This window comes from Brachyistius frenatus, unplaced genomic scaffold, assembly GCF_029030835.1.
Source record: "Brachyistius frenatus isolate BFR_SWC_R1_liver_20210118 unplaced genomic scaffold, ASM2903083v1 Contig_2, whole genome shotgun sequence".
NCBI lineage: Eukaryota > Metazoa > Chordata > Actinopteri > Embiotocidae > Brachyistius > Brachyistius frenatus.
This window is the reverse complement of record NW_027210601.1, coordinates 11,156,836-11,179,141: the sequence shown is the minus strand read 5'-3', so window position 1 is coordinate 11,179,141 and position 22,306 is coordinate 11,156,836. Positions and strand designations below refer to the sequence as shown.

The window sequence follows — 22,306 nt, the reverse complement described above, 5'->3', positions numbered from 1 at the left end:
TGTTAAGACCCTCAATCTTAATGTATTCGTGAAAATACAAGTCCAAGCAACAGCAATTTGCTCATCTGACTTTGAGATAACTGGAAATTAGATGTTGCTTATATTTGTGTAACCATTTAACCATATCTGGATTTGTATACGTGTTGATAACAATGTAAAATAAAGAATGTGAATGGTTTGAAAGGAGCTGCACTGAAACCTGCTGTTTTTCAGGGACCTCTGCGTTTCGATTTATGGTTCACAGCTCAGTCCCCGCAGTTAACCACATGCCCCCACTGGCTGCCTCTATCACCTTGCCTTGCCCAAAATATATTTCCTGGACAATCATCAAAAGCCTGACTCAGACTGAGGAGCTCTGGGGCCTGGAAATGGAAACTTATTTAGCACCGCACTCTCAAGACAATTCCACATAAAATCTAATATGGCCAGCCAGACAGGGAGAGAGCGAGAGGGTGACGTGAAAAGGAAACTGAGGAAGTAGCCACATTACCCTTCATGAGACCTCCATAGAGCCTGCTCAGGACTTTGTTGTTGCTCCCTGTGGTCACTTCCAACCTAAAACTTTAAGGTTCTGAGAAAAACAAAGAGGCAGACGGTGAAGCAGGGAACAGCAGGTGTGACATTGGGTCACAAAATGGCAATTATGGTGGTGGTTTCATCCCTCATGCCATGTTTATTAATTGTCTAATCAGTTCAAAGCTGTGACAAAGTGCAGCAGAACAGACCTGTTTGCATTATTATCCTGGTGCTGGTGTTTGAAGGCCTTTGCGTATGCATGTGGTTTTGGTGGGATCATACACTGTAATCTAATGGTGTAAGATCTAGTACCTAGATTGTTTCAGGAGGACCCAGCTCTTGGAGCCAGAGGTGATTTGGCGCTTCTTGATACCTTCCCGGTAGTGCCACTCCAAATGTGCCAGGCACTACACGAGCCTCCCCGATACTTTATCTTTCTCCCCTTCTCTAAAGGGATAAAGCATCCCCTGAGGCATGCACACTCACTTTATCAGTCTTGTACTTGCTGTTGTAAATCAAGGCCAGTGTCATATAACATGGCTTCACATTTTTCCCCTCTCATTTTCTTTATAGCATGCAGACTCCAGGCCAATCTGAAAGGACGGAACACATACTAATCCGATCAGATAAATAACTTAATTATGCCGGAATCCAGAGCTAAAAAAAGGATGGAGAGTGTATGTGGTTGAATTGATGTGGGTTATTCCCTGCATAGCATGTTCTTGGCTTACTTTGTTTTACCCATCCATTATGTTTTAGATGAGCGAGTGTCTAAGTGAGGAGAGGTGATTGACAGCAGTCATTATAATGCTTTATCCACAGCTGCATGGAAGGCACTTAAAAAAGGTAGATAAATGCTATATGTTTTATTACCTGTTCCTTATCATCATATACCAAACACACCTTTGATAAAAATAAAAAAATAAAAACACTAAACCCACTTCATTCCGTTGCTTTTAAAAGCCACTGTAAGGTTTTTTTTTTTTTTTTTTTTTTTTTTTTTATCTCCGGGGTTAATATCTTTCGGTGTATGGGCAGTGAGTTTCTTCTGCATTATCAGAAGCAGCAAAATAGTTTGTTTGAAGCAAATAGAAGATAAACAAAGTGGATAGCTTTAGCAGCAATGTAACCAGCAGGTACATACAGTTTATACTCTGTGTGATCACCACATACTTTTACACACACACTGTCTTTTTATTGAGGCCTTTCACATACGGTATTATTATAAGGATTAGCCTTCAGAAAATGGGGTCAGTCCAACCACGCTCCTGACCCTTGACCTTAACTGTCACCCTTTGTGACACAAACATGACCGTTTGGTCAGTGAAGCTTTTTTTTTTTTATTGGAGGTCTCTTTATTAAGTATTAAGACTGACTGACATACAAGGGAAGGGACGCCATAACAGCAACATGAAAAAGCAGTCCTGTACAGGAAGAACACTCAGTGACATACTCGCTTTTTAACACTTATTTTCATTTTCTTGCTGTCTTCTTGCAGCGTGGCTAAAAAAAACTCCAATCATTGACATTTTTATATGCCATCTCTTTTTTCTTTCTCCTCAAGGTGAGTTTGTGTTCAGCTTAACTAATAAGGTGAGCCCCACTGCAGCAATAGCTAACTTTATGAACAAAGGGGAGCCTGTCTTCATCAAAATAAAGGCGTATTTGTCCACACACAGAAACCTACACGCCTTTAATTGATCCAAAGAGAGTTCTGCAGTTCTGTCAGACACACATCTCTGCTAAACACCCTGAACAGAACAAATCTCTCTTTCCAGTAGATACTTGTCTTTTTCAGTGGGATCTGTATACTTAGAAGTGTTTTGTTCTTTTGTTGCTGCTGCATCTGCACACAAACATGCTGCTGCATTCACAGAAGAGTAGTTATGAGCTTGCAAAATATGTCTCCTCTTTCTTTGCCCGTCTTTTTTTGGTAGTTTTATTTCAGTATTTAATCAAAACTTTGCTCTCTTTCGGCTTTTCTCTTTTCTTTTCCGTTGGTTTTAATGTGAGCCGGGTGGAGGTGCACCTCCAAATCTATCTACTCTAGCATGTATTGAGGTTGGTGAGATGAGGTGGACACAGTTGGGGAATTGGAATTTACAGTTGGGGAATTGAAATGTATGCACACACTTGTTGGAACGTATGCCTCAGTGTATTGATGAACATACTGTGTGTGTGTGTGTGTGTGTGTGTGTGTGTGTGTGTGTGTGTGTGTGTGTGTGTGTGTGTGTGTGTGTGTGTGTGTGTGTGTGTGTGTGTGTGTGTGTAGAAGTGTGTGTGCATGCTTGCCCTCGTGAGTCTCCAGATAAAACATGATGTGTCCCTGAATGACTTTGGTTTTAACAAAGGAAGCGGTGCCTGGTAAGCACCTGCCCTCATAAGCATACAGATCAGGAGTTACTGTAAGTGCTAGTGAAGTATGATTCACTCTTGCTTTTCCACTGCAGTAAAAGGAGTAAAGTTTCCCTACAAATGTCAGCACTGGTCTTTCCTGGTCCCATTCTTTATTGGCTATAGTTTGGCTAAGAGCTGTTAACATTACAGCTCCCTTTAAGTACCACATCCTCCCTTTGATGGATCTTAAAGATGTTCTATTTAACATCTCTAAGTCATGGCTGCACTAATTTTGAAACATTAGTATAATTATCATAAATAAACAAGATGGTCAGCGGGAAGACTGGCAGGTTCTACCAGCCTCTGCAACATACTGTCGGGCCGTTGAGCTGGATTTTATTGGAAATATAATGGATTGCATAAATGCTACTTTCTTTGAATGACAGATATGAGAGAAATTAGTTCTAGATTTTTATTCACAGAAAATCATTTGCTTAAGTTTTGACTAGAGGAATTATGTGTAGTATAATTTATTATACCTAATATGGTTACCTTCTTACACATAGTTTGTAGTGACACAATGACATGACAGAGTGAACAACATAACTAACATAAACAGACTCACTAGCTGAGTTCATGTACGATCGAAGTGTGTCAGTGCTGACACGGATGCTGCAGATATTGGTGTATACCTGGCCTTCTACCTTAAGATAATGTATGGTTATACAGGGTATGCTAGAGCTCTTCAATTTGTAATCTGCTGCCTTCACATTTGAAAAGGTAAACTTTAATATTCTAATAGTCTATTGCACTCTTCTCTGTCTACAGGTTTACTGGCCCCAACCTTCCCTCGCCCATCATTAGCAGCAAGAACTGGCTCCGCCTCCACTTTACCTCTGATGGCAACCACAAGTTGAGAGGTTTCAGCGCTCAGTACCAAGGTAAGATGAAGAGAAATGTTGATATTTTAAAGTGACTATCAGTAATAATTCACAGATGATATTCTCAACTATTTTGGGTGGTAGGTTCAGCTTTGTAAAGAGGTGTGATATCCATGATATTTGATTTTAATAGTCATGGTTGCGCCAAGTATCAGTCCTTATATTTATAAAGACCCACAGAACAATTCTCAAGTGCAGACTAAACTCTCTCCAGATGATAAACGTTTTCTATTTTTTACACCTGAGATTTGCTCAATATGTTGAACCCGGTAAGAAGACACAAATCAGCTAGTTACAGTCTTGAATCACAACATGTCCCTTGTTTAAAATTAAATCAGGTTAAAAACATTTAAACCCTGAATATCATTTCAATATTTTACCAGCCCTGAAAATGTGCAGACAGCAAATAAAATAATTTAAACATTTGGGCAGAATAGGAGAAGACATTTAGAATTTAGAAAAAAACCAAGACTGCAGGATAATTTAGAGTGCCACAGAATTGCACAAACACCTACATGCAGAGAACCACACACAGACACACAAAATTCTCTTTGGACCATGCATCCATTTCCTGTCCCGTTACTCTTAGCGGTTCAGAGGTCACCTTTGAGAGGGGATGAGCAGGAACAAAGGATTAGTTTGTCCACAAAAAAGGTGATCTCAAAGGATCTGACCTCCATCCATCCTCTGCAAATGTCAGAGTTGGTGAAAGAGAAAGAATAGAGAGGGAAAAAACGAGAGAGATGGATGAAGAATATGGAAAAGATAGCTAGTGAGCCTGTGGGATTACAGGTTCAATGTTAGATAAATATGTTTGGAAGATCAGAGAGAAATGGGAGACTAATTATTTAATTAGATTAAACACTGACTCCAATTCTGCCATCCCCCGCTCCATACTAGCCATTCTAATTATTAGAGCCCATGGATTTCACAGCAGCAGCTTGTTGGAGTGATGAAGAGATTGCATATCTTAGACTCTTTTCTTTTGTTTTCTCTTTTCTTCTTCAGTGTAACAGGAAGCAGCCACACCCCATCAAACCCTGCACCTAATGTATTTGTTTTCTCACTAGAACCTACTAATTCCCTTTCTTTATACTTTTGTAATTGGGGTAACAAATCCAAAAATAACTTATTTTTTGTCATTTCTACTCCAGACACATAATAAACATACTTTTTGACACATGACTCAGATTAGCTTTGAATTCAAATGCAGCTGAAATAGAGCAAAGGATGAAAAACACATTTCCCAAACAAGTAAAGTTCCATTGTCAGAAACCGTCAAAGTAATTAAATAGGATGAGTTTGAAAGGGAGTACAGATAGTGCTGATGGCGTTTTTGAAATTAGTGAATAAATATGCATTTAAATTAGCTTTTTAGTTTGCAGTGATTACTTTTTTTTTCCCACTGCAATTATCACCAAACTCAATAATTTAAACTTCATTTTTTTGTTTTATTCAATTGAAATTTGTGTTTTTTTGTCCTTCTTATATTCCCGGCTTTCTGATCCTGTTAATCGAAAAATGAAGTTCTGCTCAGGACCCTTTGTTCCACAAGATGACAAAGAAATTGCACATTGTTGAGATCTCCTCCACAGAGTGAACAAATTCATGACTTTCATGGATTTACTTAAAACAGTTTTATGTGCAGATCCCTTCAATGTAAAAAGTTGAGTTTTACTTTCATACAAAGCTAATTTTCCTTTTTCAACCAGGACTTCATTGTCAACTGCTCTGTCAGAATTGATGTGAACATAACTTCAGCAAGCAGTGCTGTATAGTACAGATTATATTATGTATGGTTCCATGCTGCAGACATTTAGCCACTGGTGTACATATATATGTATTCTGCTATTTTATACATCTTTCTGCTATGTTCCCCCTACAGTGAAGAAGATGACTGAACTCAAGTCTCGAGGCGTGAAGATGTTGCCTAGCAAAGACAACCACCACAAGATATCAGTGTGTAAGTTACAAACTTTATATCAATATTTTTTAAATCTGAAAATGTTTTAATTGCAACTGAGGTGAAAACCCTGGCAGTGGGATCGGATGCCTTCTGGCCACCAATACAGTTATTTGTCACAACACTACAGACTCATTACAGTGACTGGTCAACTTGTCTTTGTCCCACAAAGGTGGAACTTATTGTACTTTTTACACAAAACTAAAATATCTTCATATCATTTTTCTATCAGGCATCGTTTTAAGTGAGAGTGTATAATACTTATTTGTAAATAATGCAGTTGTTCCACTTAAACTATGTACATACTTATTTCTAAAATGTTAACGTGTAAGATTTTCGCCTGTATTTGACCCCAGCAATATTCTGCTAAGATAAAGGGACTTCACTTTACTTGGTACTACTTTTCCATGTCAATTTGAGTCGACTGAAACAATGAAACTACTGTATTGGCGATTCAATTTATAAAAAATATGCTAAAAGGAGATATTTTCTTGCATGGGTCAAAAATACTTTTTACCAGGGTTATTAGAGAACCATATAATTTCACAAACACATTCAGAGCATGTACACACATATCATACAAACAAACAGTGGTAATCATGGTTTACACCATGATCACTAAATATTCTGGACTGTGATTGGTGTTTGTTAGATTTTAGTAACCTGACAATTTAACTGAACATGATGTAGGTGCTTGTTTGCTGTGGTAAATGAATCCACCTGCATTATGCTTTTGTTAACAACAGTACAAAAGCCTCAGAGTCTCACTGCTTCGCAAAAGGGCTTTATGGTAGCAGACTATTTGACACAAGGAGCCCTTGATGAATACAGTTTATTATCGCCTACATTTTTTTTAGTTTTTTTATTAACTTAGTTAAATAGAGGAGAAAGACAAGAGGAAAACCAAAATAATTTACACATTGGGCAGTCAAAACATGAATGGATTTCCTTGAACAAAAAGGCAAAAAACACAGACCTGCAATATTTTCACACAGATTTCTTTCTGATGGAGCTTTATGCTTCTACCTAGCAATCAAAACCAGGAGCAAAGTGCAGCCTTGCAAGAGTAACAAGTTTGAGATCAGGCATCAACCGATAGTTTTTTAAATAGCTAATTAAATGCGACATAAAAAGTAGAAAAGCTGTTCGTTTTCACCATCCTCACCACGGTTGTGTCGGAGTCTGACCCGAAGCCCTTCACCGACCCTGCTACTCCATACAGCTCGAGGTCTTGCCCAGAAGGTGTGATTTGACATCCAGCTGGGAGAGAGGGAAAATGAGGGCTGTCCGGTTCATCTTTTCTAGGAGAGGTGGGATTGAGAGGGGGTTGAAAAAGGCACAATGTCATATAATTCTGAAATCAAGAACCCTAAAGATCCAAATGATGCACAACAAACAAATCTCTGTTTTTTTTTTTGAGGGGGGGGGCAGGGGAATCCATTCTACACCTTGGCAAGTCTTAATGTTTCCACGTGTCCACCAGATGTAAAAGCTTTCTATTCATGCTGGTGCAGGCCACAGCGGGAGTGTGGCACCTGCAATGTATGCTACAGCCATGACCTGAAACCTGATGAAAGGCATCAGCATGCACTTTTGCTCATTCGTGTTTAAATGCCCAGGTCTTTGTATGTAGCAAGTACGGTTTTACTAAACATTATTTAACTTCTTCTGATTTCCAAGGTAGAAGGCTTGTCATTTTGCTCTATGCGATGCTGTTGGGGAACGGCAATCTATTGCCTCTCTGCTGCTTGCTGAGAGAGCTGACAAGTTAGGTCAGTGGCCACTTATCGCCCCATAAGTAAGGTCAGGAGTTACTGGATGTGTGTATGTCCAGTAAAGAAAAGAATGGAGAAACATTATATCATCTTAAGGTGGCTCAAACTCAGAGATTTCACACTCAGGTGAGATCTCATCTTCCAGCATCATTTTTTGACTTGCCTTATGGCTTGTCAATATCTATGTTTACAAGAAATTGATTTGTTGGGGTCAGTTTTGAGTATATCTGTTAGTGTTACAGGTCCTGCTTCTTATACTGTTTTTCTATATTTGATCTAAATTTGTGTAAATACAAGCTAATAATTCTTGTCAGAAGCTGAATGTCAGTGGATATTCTCATATAGCTCTACAGCCTGCTCTGCCCTTAATTATAATTCCAGGCTTCATAACTTCTACCCTTTTTTTTTTTTAAAGAAATGTGCCTATTTTTATTTATTTCTAGGCTACTAGTATTTATTCACTTTAAATCATTAGTATGTTATTGTTACCAGTAGAAGTATTGCAGCTGTTATTTCATTTCCTTATATTATTCTTCTGTGTTTTTGCAAGTTATTTCTGTATTTAGTTCATTTATTTGAGCAATTAAAAAAACCTCCAGTTTCTTCAGACTGTCCGAATCATACAAATTAATTTATTTCCTTTTATCAGCTGTTCAGTGTTGGCAAATTAATTTCTAAGGATTAGGGACCATATTGTGCAATCTTTAATAAAAAAGCAAGATGTGTTCTAAAAAAACAATAGTTTTAAATTTGATGATTTATGACAATGTGTTGACGAATGTTCATGTCCTTAAAAGTGGAATAATGACCATGTGTGATATGCTCAATGATGAGCTGTAGCTGTAGCTGCTGTACAAAATTACTAAAACCAGTGAATCAAGGTTTAATACAGGAAAAATCCGAGACACATTGAATATGCCTTTGAATTCCATTACACTTTAAAAAAAAAAAAATTGTCTCCACAACTTGTGTGTCTATTGGAGAAGCTGCCAGACAGTCCTCTTCAGCGTTTCACCTGTCTCACCTATTCTTCAAAGTCATTTTATAGTTTTTTTTCTCTCTTCCTCGGCCAGAGAAAAGGGTAACTGCTGGCTGTCAAAGGCGGCACAGACACAAAGGACGCACAGTCTGTGCAGGAGATGCACTTCTAATAGCCAAATGGACATCAGTAATTGTATTGGTCTCTCTTTTCAACATGTCTTCCTTGCCCTTGTTCTCTCTCATCCTGTTTGAGTTCACTGTTCATTATCCCATTCTGCTTTATTCGCACATCTGTAACATTAACAGCCTGACAGCTGAGTCACCTGAGTGGAGGGACACAGAGAGATGGATGTTTAAGGGTTTAACACCAACCTGTTGAGCAAAAAGAGGTGCACTAATTGCATTACTGCCTGCAGGCCATTTACAGTTAATTTCATCCACCTCTGCATCCCATTTGCTTTTATCCCTTCTGTCAGTCACAAAAATCTATTGTTGTCGTCTTTACTTTAATTTGCTTGATGTAATGCTTTTGTGTTTCCTTTATATGACTACACTTTACATTTCACTTTCTCTTCATGTAGTATTTGATGGACTGTGATTCTAAATGGAAAAACAAAACAAAAACAAGAACATTATGGAAAATATTACAGCGAGTGAAAAAAAAATATCCCCCGAAACTATAAAATAAAATTTAAACCCTGGATGTCTTCTGAAGTTACCACTTGTTGGACCTCGACAAACTCTTAGTTTCAACTTCTCTTTTTAACACGCAGAACTGTCTTTTCCATTCGTGTTTATAACATGTTTTTTCTCACATTTAAAGCAATTTTTTACTTACAATTTTAAAGTAAAACTCTCAAATTATAGCTTAATTCTATCACTCCCTACCCTCCTGTTCAACAGCTGAGTAGCTCAACTAGAACTGTCCCCACATTGTTTGCAGCTGTAATCAAATGCAAATATTGCAATGAATTATTTAAAATATAATCATAGTGCTTTGTGTTGATAACACAAAATACATGATCTCATCTAAAGCTTTGTGATGTAGCCTGACACATATTTGTCCCATATCTCCTAGTTTTTAACATTGTAACATCTACTGTTTATTCAGCCATTATTAACATTTTTTTTTTTAAATCTTTTACCACGTCTCCTGACAGCAGTAAGCCTTGTTTTATATAAATTGCTGTCTTACCTCACGCCGGAACCCCGGCCATTGAGCAGGTGTCACATTGATTGGGCCCGGCAGACCTTTGACCCCTCTCAGTCAGTCAGGGCTCTCCTGGACGGCCAGGTTTAATCCTTCTGACACTTCACCTTCCACTGTTTGGCACCCGCTGACATGATTTAACCGAACACCGCCAAGAGTGTGCAATAAGATAACATGTATTTGATGATGTTAAGCATTTAAAGGTGAACGCTTGACGTATGCAATGTTAATGCAATGGAAATGTCAAGCACATCTCATGTAACAAAGGCTGAGGCAGGTATTACAACCAATTAAATTCCAGTCATTAACCTTTTTATCTTTAAATATTTTTTTTTACTATTACATTTATTTTATATGGTGAAGTTGCTATTTATCACCAGAGGGCAGAAAGCAAACAACAGACTCGTAAAAATGAAATTGAAATTACTCTATATACATGTCATGTTCTGACTGGAAATACATTTAAGACCACGTTATTTAATAAACATTGTTAATGGAGTAATTTCAGAATAAACATTTTAGCTTAGACTTCCAACGGCTGAACAGATAGCACTTAATTATTTTCCTCTCTCTGTGTTTCCCTGTTAGTGTCGCAGATGGGTGTAGCGCAGGGACACAACATGTGTCCAGATCCCGGGATTCCTGATCGAGGAAAGAGAAAAGGCTCTGACTTCAGGTAAAAACAAGTTAAGATGTATTTCAGGAGCTGTTAATTAAATAGTAACAGCAACTTAATAGCTAAAAACTTGTTGTCTATCAGCCAAATCATGCCTGAGCAAGAATTGGCTGATAGACAGATTTGCTCATCTGTTTTTTCTTACCTTCCTTTTAGACAAGTTGTGATTGTATTTTGCATTATAATTTATATAATTTGACTATTTTGGTATGAGCTATACACTATATAGGTACATGGCTTGTAAAAAACAACAACAACAAAAAAAAAACAAGGTACAGATTTTTTTAGTGGTTCAATCCTATCTTGTGTAAGACGTTCGGAAGCTTTGTGACAGTTTGCTGTTATAATTTTATTCAATATTTAATGCATTTGTTTTGAGTTCAGTTGTCTTGTATTAAAACGGAATTATATTACGTTTAAATTGTTGTTTCTTCTAATTTTTCTTCGAAATTGTAGGTTTTGTTGTTTTCTGTTATCTTAAATTAGTTTTTCCTTAAAATGTGGCCTTTTATTAATTGAACAACCGACATGAGTAAATGCATGTTACAATATTTGGACTGCCACACTGCTGAAATTGGGCTTTTTTTTAAAATCTGTCCCATATTTATTGTAATCTCCAAGTTAACCATTGATTCAATGGAACCTCACACAGTTCACAGTTCAGTGTTAATCAGCAGTGAGCTATTGTGGACACTTGTGGGTCTTGTTATCAAATCAGAGACTGAATCTTGAAATGTGTTCTAGCATAGAGCACATTACCCAAAACCATGCTCCATAAAGCCCGTGCACCCAAACCAAACAGAGAAATATGTGCACTAAAACAAATGCCACACTGAGCCACTGCACATTAATCGGCTGCCTCTGAGATATTACCGGTGGGATGATGGAGCTTTGTTCCTGTCACAGTCATTGTCTCTATCAGTGGTCAACTGTAACACAGACAAATGAGGTATCACCCTTCTCCCACAATGCAGCACTTTTGGAAAATCACAGCTGGGAAGGCAAAGAAAATATACGTATTATTTTTTTTCCCTGGGAACACCTCGTCTAAAGCCCCGCTGGTAAATAGAGATGGTTAGAGGGAAGGTTTGCGGTGCTGATGTGTTTTCTCTGTGTGCCGTCAAACTGTAGGCGAGGAGCCACAGTGCATTTCTCCTGCGACGAGGGTTATGAACTGCAGGGCTCAAAGAGCATCAGCTGTCTCCGAGTGACAGACAGCTATGTAGGCTGGAGTGATGATCGGCCCATCTGCAGAGGTAAGGATTGACATGTCAGGTCCATCTATGCATATCTGTAAAGGAAGCAGACTCAGTATGACCTCTATTTATGTATATTTCTGAACTCTTGTTGCTTGTGAGTCTCCTGTCGTTTTGTCCAGGTGCTCAGTCAGTATTCACCATTTTAGCTGTGACTGGCTTGACTTTGGCCTTTGGCCAGCATTATTTTTCTTCCTGTTGTTTTGCCAGGTGGGCGTCGTGCCACCTATCAATCACGTCTTCTTCACTAGTGACCATTTTGTGACGGGCAGGAAATGCGATCAAGACTTGCGATGCAGTTTTACTGGTGCTAATGTGGTCCTCAGTTTTTTAAACTTAACTTGCAAGGCTCACTAAACTGAATTAATCAAAATAGATTTGATTTTTTACTTTTTTTGGTTTAAATGATGGGTATCTGTTGGAGCACCACATATCAATGTGTGGTTTTATTTTGAAGGGTGTGTTCCTTTAAAGCTTAAAAAAGAAAAACCATGCTCTAAAAAACACCAAAATTCTAAATATTCAGCATACTGGTCAATACTTTAGTGTTTTAGTTTAGTGGGTTGACTTTCATTTCCAAAATGTACAGCAGAATGTTTTGGGATGGGGATGATTGTTCAATTCATCAGAGTTCAGACCATAACTACCAATCAAGAACATTTTATGTTCTTCATTGTATTTGATATAATATAATGGAAAACATATCCGTATTAGCTTTAATTTGAGTAGGTTTATGTCAATATTGAAAAAAAGCTGTTTGTGATACGACTTTGTTATCACACAATGCCCAAATTACTAGGGTTTATAAGTAATTTGACACTCGGCTTCTTAATGGGCAACTGTGTGTCATCTTACTGTAAATTGATGCTCAGCTGTGGCTGTAGATGAGATTCAGAGTTGAGAGCTGCCATTTGGATTGAGGTTTAGTTTGTCTGTCTGTATGAGGGAGGAATAGGTGATGATCAAAATGTCAGATGACCTGTTAGACCAACGAGTACAAGTTGAGTGAATGAGCAGAAAAAATGCATGGTGAAAAAACCTTTTTATGACTGCACAGAAAGATGTGGGTGTATGTGTTTCCTTGTCAACAATTAAGAGAACACATGACAATAACGCAGAGGAAGATGCAAACCCTGTTTAATTTCTGTTCGAAAAAGAATGGCTCGTTTACAGTTTGCAAAAACATAAAAAGAAACTGTTAAAAGTTATGGAACAAAGTTGTGTGGACTGATGAAACAAAAAACAATCTCTATTGAAATGAGGAGTGTGGAGAGAAAAATGAAGAGCTTATCACCCAAAGCGTGCCACCTCCCTTCTGTCAAACGTGATAGTGGTTTTGCTATGGCCTGGGCGGTGGCAATGGAGCTGGCACATTGACATTTATGGATGATCTCACTGCAGACAAAATCAACAGAATGAATGCAGAAGCATTCTGTGTACTCAGATTCAATAGAACGCATCAAGCTCTTCGAAGGATTATTAAACTATTGTTAGTCACCTGGATTTCAGAAAATAGTCTGGGTAATTTGTGAATTCAAACAATGTTGACGGCCTCACACTGACACTTCCGTCTTCGCTTCTTCATACTAAAAAAGAAAACAACAAAAAACAGTGATTGAGGCTTTTTACAAGCGTAAGATGGAGCATCATATGTAGTTGTTTTTCTATTTTGTGTAAAGAGACATTTGAATTGACATCACATGCGCAATGTCAGCGAAATTTCCCTTTAAGAATATTTTATTCCATCATCCTCATTTAACCTTTGGTGCTGAGCCTTTGTTCTGCCTCACCGTGTTTAAATAAAGATTAAACATGATCAAGGAATAATTGAAAATCTGTATCCTAAATTAGCATTTGTCATGATTAAACTGAGCAGCACTAACATTAGCACAGGGACAAAAAAAAAAAAAAACGGCATCTCTGGCAGCAAGTTAATTTTTTTGATATGAAACTCACGGTTCTCTTTTCATTCACACCTTTTTTTTCTCGCATTGTTGCAGCTCTTTGGATTCGAATGCTGCTGCACTTTCACATCTGTCACCAAACACACAGGGTGGGGTGTATCAGACATGTTGATCCTCATGATTAAAGACATAAAGAGGATACAATAGTTTGAATGGACTTCCTTTCTGCTGTATTATTTTCGTCAAGGTCACCTTCCCTGTCAGCGCAACTCATATTAATTACTTTATTCTCCTCTTAACTTCGGCAAAGTTATTTTTCAATTTTAATGGGGGCGGTTTGGGGCGAGTGGGGTGGAGCCACCGAGTGGGACCCGAGCACCCGAAGGACCTCTCTCACCTAATTCATTAAAAGCAGGGTAGTTCAGACCCTTTCAAATGCGTTCAGGTTCCCCTTCCCATATGTACACACTGTGTTTCCTTAAAGTACTCATTAGAAATTGTGCTCTAATTTAAAAGGAGGTGTTTAACAGTTCTGCCATGCAGACACCCTCAGGTCTCGATAAAAAAAGTCACCTTGTCCTTTCAAGTTTTCTACTCTTTTCAGTGAGAAAATGAGAATATCTAAGTGCGCTACCTGATTCATAATCAGTTGTTTATATATTTTGTTTCTCATGACTGTTTGCTGTAGATATGCAGAACCTGCCAAATGTATTTTGTCCCATTTCAACAATAGCAGAGGATCATACAGACAGTCTGAAACCATCTACTTTGTTGTCTTGTTATGATAAATTACAGAGTGTCACAATATTTACAAAAAGATCCTCTCTCCAGTCTGCTTTAGACCTGTGGTAAAAATGCTAATTTATGGGTTTGATTGGATCTTTCATTAGTCTGTTTATCATGCTGCCACACTAAATTGGCAAGTCGAGTATTTAGAGAGAGCACTGCAGTTTGTTTAGATGGCTCTTTGCTATATAATTGGATGTTTTTGTGTTTAAAAAAAAGATATCATTACCAACCACTTGTCAAAACACTTCATCTTTATAAAACGATGTTCGCTCAAAGGCGATGCACGAGGCATAGAATGCAGCACATTGGCGGAGAAGCAACTTTAATGCTTCATGTCTGTCGACACATTCAGGCACAGTATCCAAAGTAGGTCACCTGTATTTTGACAGTGGTCAGACCCAGCATCCTATCACAGTAGTAACACGCACAATACTTGAATTTTAAGAATACACTCACGCTACACACATGCAACCTGAGCCACTAAGTGTTCTGTGCAGATAGCTGTATTAATTAAACAATGTATATGTTCTGTCTTAAGTGCATTGGATGGAGAACTGAAGAATGCGGTGGAAACACTTCCCGTGCAGACGTGCCACGACAGTTCATTCAGAAACACTGAGATCTCTCCAAGTCAAAGAAATGCACTTTTAATTGTTAGACATTTGGATGCTCTTAATGACACATGTCTCTTGGTCAAAAAAATGGAGTTGAAAGAAAGTGGCAACCAACAATGACGTCACCCACTGGGTTTTGAACTGAAATAATGAGGCCTCAAGTTTGGATTTTGGCCGTTGTCATTGTACTAGTTCCAATCAGCTCAGAGCTAGAAGTGACCATATTTGGAAGATCCGGGGAAGAGCTAGTGGGAATCCGACTCTATCTGATTGGAAACTCAACGACTTTACGTACGTAATAGTGCAAACCAGACAGCACTACAGGACTGTCAATCAAATACACAAGCCCCCCAAAACACAGCTTTTTGAAGCTTATTTTCAAATTAATGATGGTATTATTTTTAGATGGACCACCAGGAAACTAATGAGAACAAGCGACTTTAGCTAACAACACTATAAGAAATTGTGGAAAACGTTTATTGACTTTGTATTTGATGAGAGAAGTTGAATGGGAGTCTATTGAGCCAGAGCTTTTTTGGAGCCAACCCCTAGCAGCCCTGGTGGTTTTGCAGTCTAGGGTCCTTCCACATGGGCCTAATTTTTCAGACCCGGAAGCTACGTCCACTTTTATATACAGTCAATGGTTGGATGTCTTGAAACCCCCATAGTTTTTTCAAGCACAAGCAAAATATGAAATTTACAGAATGTAGAAGGGAAGTGGCCAATTTAATAGCCAATACAGGAGAGACTTTGACACATGCTATGTCTTTTTTGATTTACTTATCAGAGAGAGTGTGTGCATAAACTTTAATTGACCAAACATTTGCCTTTTTCTGTGTCTTGTCTTGTAGCACCGATGTGTGGAGGTCAGCTGAGAGGCCCCAGTGGTGTCATCACATCTCCAAACTACCCAGTTCAGTACGACAACAACGCTAATTGCACTTGGGTCATCATGGCGACAGACACATCGAAGGTAAAATGTTAAACATGGGACTTAAGTAATAGAGCAGACTGTTAATTTAGTTTTGCTATTGTAATCACCAGCGGTGTGTTAAGTGGTGTCTTCAGCTGCCAGCAAACTGAAAGGCAGCTGATTGATGTGTTCACACCTGTTAGGGAGGAACCCCAGAGGAAGCACTTCTCTGACACACATGACTCATTTTATGCTTTTGATAATTGCAGCAGGACACTTTGGGGGCTGTTCAACACGCCATGAGACAGAAGCTCTCCCATTGAAAAATGTTGGAGATAAGGAAAATGAAAGAACACTGGAATTGTGCCAACAAAAGACAAAGCGGGTTGTTAGAAACACCTGGGGTGAGGGAACGAGGAAGAGAGTGAAATGGACAGGAGAGTAATGGAGAGGTTTTGAGAGCATGCTTGGAGGATATCATGAAAGTGTCACAGCCATTCTGTTCAGTCCATTGACTTTGGAGTTGTATTCAAGGCCACTCAGCTGCTTTCCTGCCAAATATCCTTCTCTGAAGTCAAACAAAAACGGTCTTACAAATCTCTGCTCTTATTGCACTGTGCTGAGTAAATGAGAGGCTATTTGAGGTGAGAGGCGAGGCAGGAAGGGGAGTCAGATACAGTGCACACTCTCCCAACAGCCCTCACCCTTTGCTTGCATGTCTACAAAAACACCCTTGGGTATACCCAACGGGCAGCCTGCTGAAACAGACACTGGCACTTTAAGCTTTCTCTCGCTCTGTGTCTGCTTCAGATGAAGATGGAGCGAGGCTGTTCTTTCTGTTTAGGGACGTAATGGGCTTCTATTCCTGCCCGTCCGCACAGGCCCAGCCAGAGGAGATGTTAGGTCAGGCAGGAGACTGGGGCGGAACTGCGAAGGGAGCCGGGACATGACAAAGCTCTTCTAGACCTAAATCCAAACCCCATGACATCATGATGGATGTCGGTTTTTGTCAAGTGTTGCTGCTTCATAATGTCCTGAATGTGATACCGAATGTGGCTGTTTTTAGTTGACAACCTTTCAAGTGTTTATTCATCAGCATCTGGGACACTGGGGTCTCTGTTCTGAAACAACCAAAATGCCAGACATCACGTCAGAAATCACAAACAAAATCAAGTTTAAAGCACTCGGCAAAACTTTTAGGTACCTTTTTATCCATCGCACAGAACTGCCAGGGAGGTGTTATTTGGCCCCAAATTCATTGTGCATCAGCACAGTGACCTCAAACATACAGACTCTCTTCTGGGCCTTGCAGAACTCTTATCAAAGTATCATCAAGTCAGACTGAGGTTAAGAGTCACAGCCAGCCTAAAGCCGCAGAACAACCAAGATGCTTGAAACAACCTACCTGCAAAGTTCCTTGAAAGACTGTGCGTGGGAAAAAAAAAAAGTTTCAGAACGTACCAAGGACCGCAGGCGGTGCTTTTAAGGTCGAATGTTGGTGACATGAAATATTTATTTGATTCAGTGGGTTTTTTTTCTTCTGTTTACTACACTTTTGTTGAATTTAATATATGAATACAAACTATGTAGGCCAATATTTTTGAAAGTATCCTCACTTTTAGATTATTTAAACATATGTGTAGCGGTTTTGGTGAAAAGATAACACACAAGGATGCTAGCCGGCATCACTGGGCTGTTCAGAATAATAAAATGAAGATAAGTATCCAGCAATACAGGCGATGGAGCAGCTGAGAAGTTTCCTCCAGCCCACCGACAAACCAACAATGCCCTCCATACATAATGTTTAGTTCAACAATGCTGCTTACAGTGACATATACATGTGCCTAAGAATGCTTTTACAAATGGGTATATCATATAAATCTGTCAAATTTTCTATAGAGGCATTGCTTAGGACTCTTACCTGTGTATTAGTTGAATTTTGACAGGGCAGTGTTGTCTCAAACCGCACACTGCCGTTCTGCACTGACCGGAAATAACCTCAGCATATGAATACATCACCTTCCAACATATCTGCAGCTTTGATTATTTTACCCAGAAATTAATGTGTTTTTGTGCCCACTGTTGAACACACGCAATAATTATACTAATGGCTTGTGTCCAACAGCAGTATGGTGGTACTTAGTGAAAAATACACACTTTTGTGTGGTGTTCTGCAGCAGCTGCAACTTCCTCATATGCCTTAATTATAAAAGTATTTCTTCAGTGGTCTCACCCCTTCCTCCTGGCAGCCAAGATGGTGACCCTTTCAGGGGAAAATGTTAGTGTTTCACACTTCTTTTTTGGACCGTTTTGAGTGCATCATCTGGATACTTGTAGTCGTGTTTCCATACTTGACACTGTGAACAAACTTATCCACTCAAACTAGTGAGTGTTAGTACGGCATTTTGAACACAGTATGATTCTAACAGATTAAATCAACCCTGTCCTCAGTTAAACATGGTACAGTCCAAAGCTGGTTTAATGATCAGAAGTCGCAAGGCCACATTCTTACTTGTGCACCCCTATAATACCGTTGCCTCTCACTAACTAGGAGAAATATGAGATATAAAAAGAGAAGCAACATAATCAAAACAGCCAACAAAAATGACATGTGAACTTCAATATTTTATGATTACAGGATTAAGAACAGCAGTGATAGACAGTAAGATTCTTCAAATAGAATATTATGATCTATACAGCACAAATTGCTTCACCAAATCAGTGAGGAGAGTTTGTCACGACTCCCTCACAATATGGTCTCTGTGCTTTTTTAAATTGTCCTGTGCTGTTTCTCTCTGTCCCCTCTGTACCCGACCTGTTGGCTGGCAGGCAGATGGGATATGAATTTGCGGTATGAAACTCTATTTATCGAGCAATCTGACCTATTTTGCCAACACACCATCAATCTTTTCTCTCCACCTTGGCAATTTCCATTAGTCGCGAGGTTTAACGTAGGACAGAATGCAATTTGCATTTATATAAGCTTTTTCATTAGGCCTTGCTCTCTCAGCCCTCTCAAAACATTTCGAATTTGGCGGAAATCAGTGGAAGCCAATTTAAAATAGGAGACAAAGACAGTCATTGCTTTGCTTTTTATTTATTTATTTATATTTTAGTCTCTCATATTACTCCTTTTTTGTCTCTATCAGTATTTTACACTACCATCATTATACTAATTTGTTTTTCTGTTTTTGTTGGAGTTGACCCTTGCTTCCCTCGGCTTGGACGTAACCAAATATAGGCTAATTTCACGGTCATGTATACATCATATACTTTGTGTTCATTTACACAACAAAATGTAAAAGTTAGGATTGGAATCAGATGAGATCTGTTGATATTTACAGCAAAAAAAAGACAATGTTACATACAATACACACAGCTGGTACATCAGTGTGCATTGAAACGTGCAAATATTCAAGCGGGACTGATGGATGACAGATTGATGGACAGAGGAATTGAAAGTCACAGATGGGATGAGGGCTCCTCTCTGCACCTTGCTTCAGGAGCGTTCAAGCATCTGTCGTTCACAGTTGTCTTGGTGATGTCCCCACTGTCGTCTAGGTGATCAAGCTGACATTTGAGGATTTTGACCTGGAGCGAGGCTATGACACCCTGACGGTGGGAGATGGCGAGTTGGTGGGAGACCAGAAGACCATCTTCCATGTGTGAGTGACTCCTTTCACCTCCATCTTTTTTGGCCTTTAATCTCCCCTGTTCTGTAACTTTTTTTTTTTTTTTTTTTTTTTTTTTTCAGTCAGCAGTCATTTTCATTTTTGCTCGTCATGGTCCATGTAATCATATTCTGTATTTTGCTTTCTCTTTCCTCTCTGCCTTTCTTCTGTGGGACACTTGCCTCTTCTCCTTTTCCTCCAATTCCCTGCACCCGGCAGCACCCCTCTCCCTCTTCCCTTTCCCCTCCAGCCCTTTTTCCACAGTTATACAGTTTCTCTTTCATTTCATCACCACTTGATGCAGCAATGCATGAAAAATAGATGTCGCTCCACATTGTCAATCATCTCTCTTTTCAGTGTTAAAATCAAGATTGCAGCCATGCGGTGCAGCATTGCATGCTGCATATTGATGCCCCCTAATGGAGTTTGCGTTAGCAGATGCTCCATAACAATTCGCAGGATGTTGTTATTAATTGTGCTGAAATTTACCACCTTAATAAAGTTTTTATGGATCAACTTTTATGCAAGGCTGCCTTGCCGGGGTGGGAACTGGGAGGAGGTTGGAGATAAATGAGGGAGAGGTTCGTGGAGGAAGAGTTTGCTGATGTGAGAGGATCTTCCTCACTTTGATATTTCCGTGCCCTTGCGCATACACTAACAACACACACATCTCTGTGCACAAAAACAAACACTGAAAATGACTTAATCTGTTCAATTAAGGATTTCCACTCCCCTCATAGACTTCTTGATGGTGTGAAAGTGGAGTCAGTAATTCAGTCCTTGCACTCTTGCACACAAACAAAGTGGCGCAATTTAGGAGTGGAAAATATACTGCAGCTTTAAGCACTGTTAAACTCAGGACTATATTTTTGTGAATCAGTGGTGCAGGCAAGCGTGTGCAGGGTGGAGGGAATTATTTTTCCTTAACTTTAAGGTCAGAGACGTGTTACCTTACTGCAGCACTGCCATAAATGTGGTGGTTAATAGACAGTGAGTCACAACCAATCGAATCCCCTCTTTTTGTTCATTTGGAAGACACTGTTCTCTGTTAGTTTGATAGTGGAATAATTTGTCAACAACATAATTGTCAGAAGCAAATAGACTACTTGAATAGAATAATATTACAACTTATATTTTAGACAGTGATTAGCTCTCAGGTAGCTTGTTAATGCTCTGACCAAATGAGTCTGGCTGGATGTTGGATGACAGTCACTCATACTGCAGTCATTTATAAGATGTTGTTTATAAGATGTTGTTATTAATTTAATTCTTTGGGACAATCCGGTTAGACATCATCTGAAAAATGAGTCGCTAAGCTTTTACATTTTTTTTTGTAATTGAAGCCAAAAAAGGGGAATGCAAGCGCACCCTAAAACATCCATAATCTCTGACCAGCACTCTGGTGCTTTCTGGGATACAATACACATTTAATCTCTCCTCCCACTTGTACATATAAGTTCAGAGAAACTCGCCAAATTACCAAAAGGCTCGGAGAAAGGACAAAAGCATGAACTCAACTTATCCAGACACTACTACCACTCCCACCATTCACCATGTCCCATCACTAAAATTAGAACCCTTAATCACTTACTCTGCAGTTATACACTTCCTAATTAGAGTTGGGTGGAATTACTATTCAAATAGGATTAAATTACTTCTGTGGCATTGACTGATCTCGCCTTCATTTTCCACTTTCTTGTCCCCAGCTGTTTTGAAATAAAGAGGGAGAATACAAAAAAAGTTTGAGGCTAGAGTTGCTCGCAACAGTTTTTAAAGTACTTTGCTTTGATGAGAAAAGTCAGATAGTCAAATATACAACTCCTGGTATTGTTGGTTTTAATGACGCAGTAGAGACAGGGCTTTTGGCAAATAAAGTCACAACAAGTTGAGACACTTGAGGCGTAAAAGGACTGAAACAAGTTATTTGAGTTTCATATTAGACATACCTTGCTGTCACAGTATATATACTGTTTAGCTCAAACATACAGCATTGAAAGAAATGTCTCTTTTCATGTTGTTTTGTAGCCTCTCTGGGACCACCACTCCAGATCTTGTGGTGAGCACCAGTCACCAGATGTGGCTCAACTTCAAAACAGATGATACGAGTGGCTCCCTGGGCTTCAAGGTTTCCTATGAAGGTAAGTATGCAACAAGCCGTTGTGTTCAGGCAGAAGGATTTTTTAGATTACGAGCTACATTTTGAAAAGGGTTGCTCGACTTGTTTGACGTAACCATCTTAACAGATGTCAGAATGACATATGCATAGCTGAAGTTCTTTATTTGGGGTGAGGTTTTGTAAATGAACATCACAGTGGTACAGACTCAATACCAGTCAATTAGAAAATGACAAAATTTCCAGGTGCCTTGTATTTAGAATTCAAATCCAGTCTCCTCAAACAGAATTCAAGTTTTTTCGGGGGGTTATTTACCTTTGTGCATTCACTTCTCAAAGCTCACATAATGTCCTTTAACAGAACACATTTTTCCTCAGTTGGCTGTAATACCGGTGTCGTTCCCATCAGTCTTCATCCTGAGATTAGTTTCTAAAACCCAGAGATCAGAGCGGCTGCATCTGTCTCATTAAATACTTTTTTAAAAGAAACGTATTAGCATCGTAACATAATAGGTAAGGTTCTTAAGGCCCCGTTACCTCCATGCACCACATGGCATGATTCAACCACAAAATCCAGCTAGATTACAAAGACTTTAAATCAACAGAACTAAAAAAGTCACAAAGGATCACTTCAGGAAAGTTGTTTT

General features: G+C 39.0%; 1 protein-coding gene across 1 annotated transcript in view; it reads left to right on the top strand.

Moving 5' to 3' along the window:
- The window catches only part of csmd2 (CUB and Sushi multiple domains 2), a 250,294-nt gene that overhangs the window by 110,021 nt on the left and 117,967 nt on the right, over window positions 1-22,306 (top strand). The window contains exons 6-12 of the mRNA XM_069699145.1: window positions 3,682-3,794; window positions 5,680-5,757; window positions 10,312-10,399; window positions 11,531-11,655; window positions 15,814-15,935; window positions 19,437-19,540; window positions 21,572-21,684. Coding sequence (XP_069555246.1) covers window positions 3,682-3,794; window positions 5,680-5,757; window positions 10,312-10,399; window positions 11,531-11,655; window positions 15,814-15,935; window positions 19,437-19,540; window positions 21,572-21,684 — 743 coding nt within the window. The remainder of the gene's footprint in view (window positions 1-3,681; window positions 3,795-5,679; window positions 5,758-10,311; window positions 10,400-11,530; window positions 11,656-15,813; window positions 15,936-19,436; window positions 19,541-21,571; window positions 21,685-22,306) is intronic.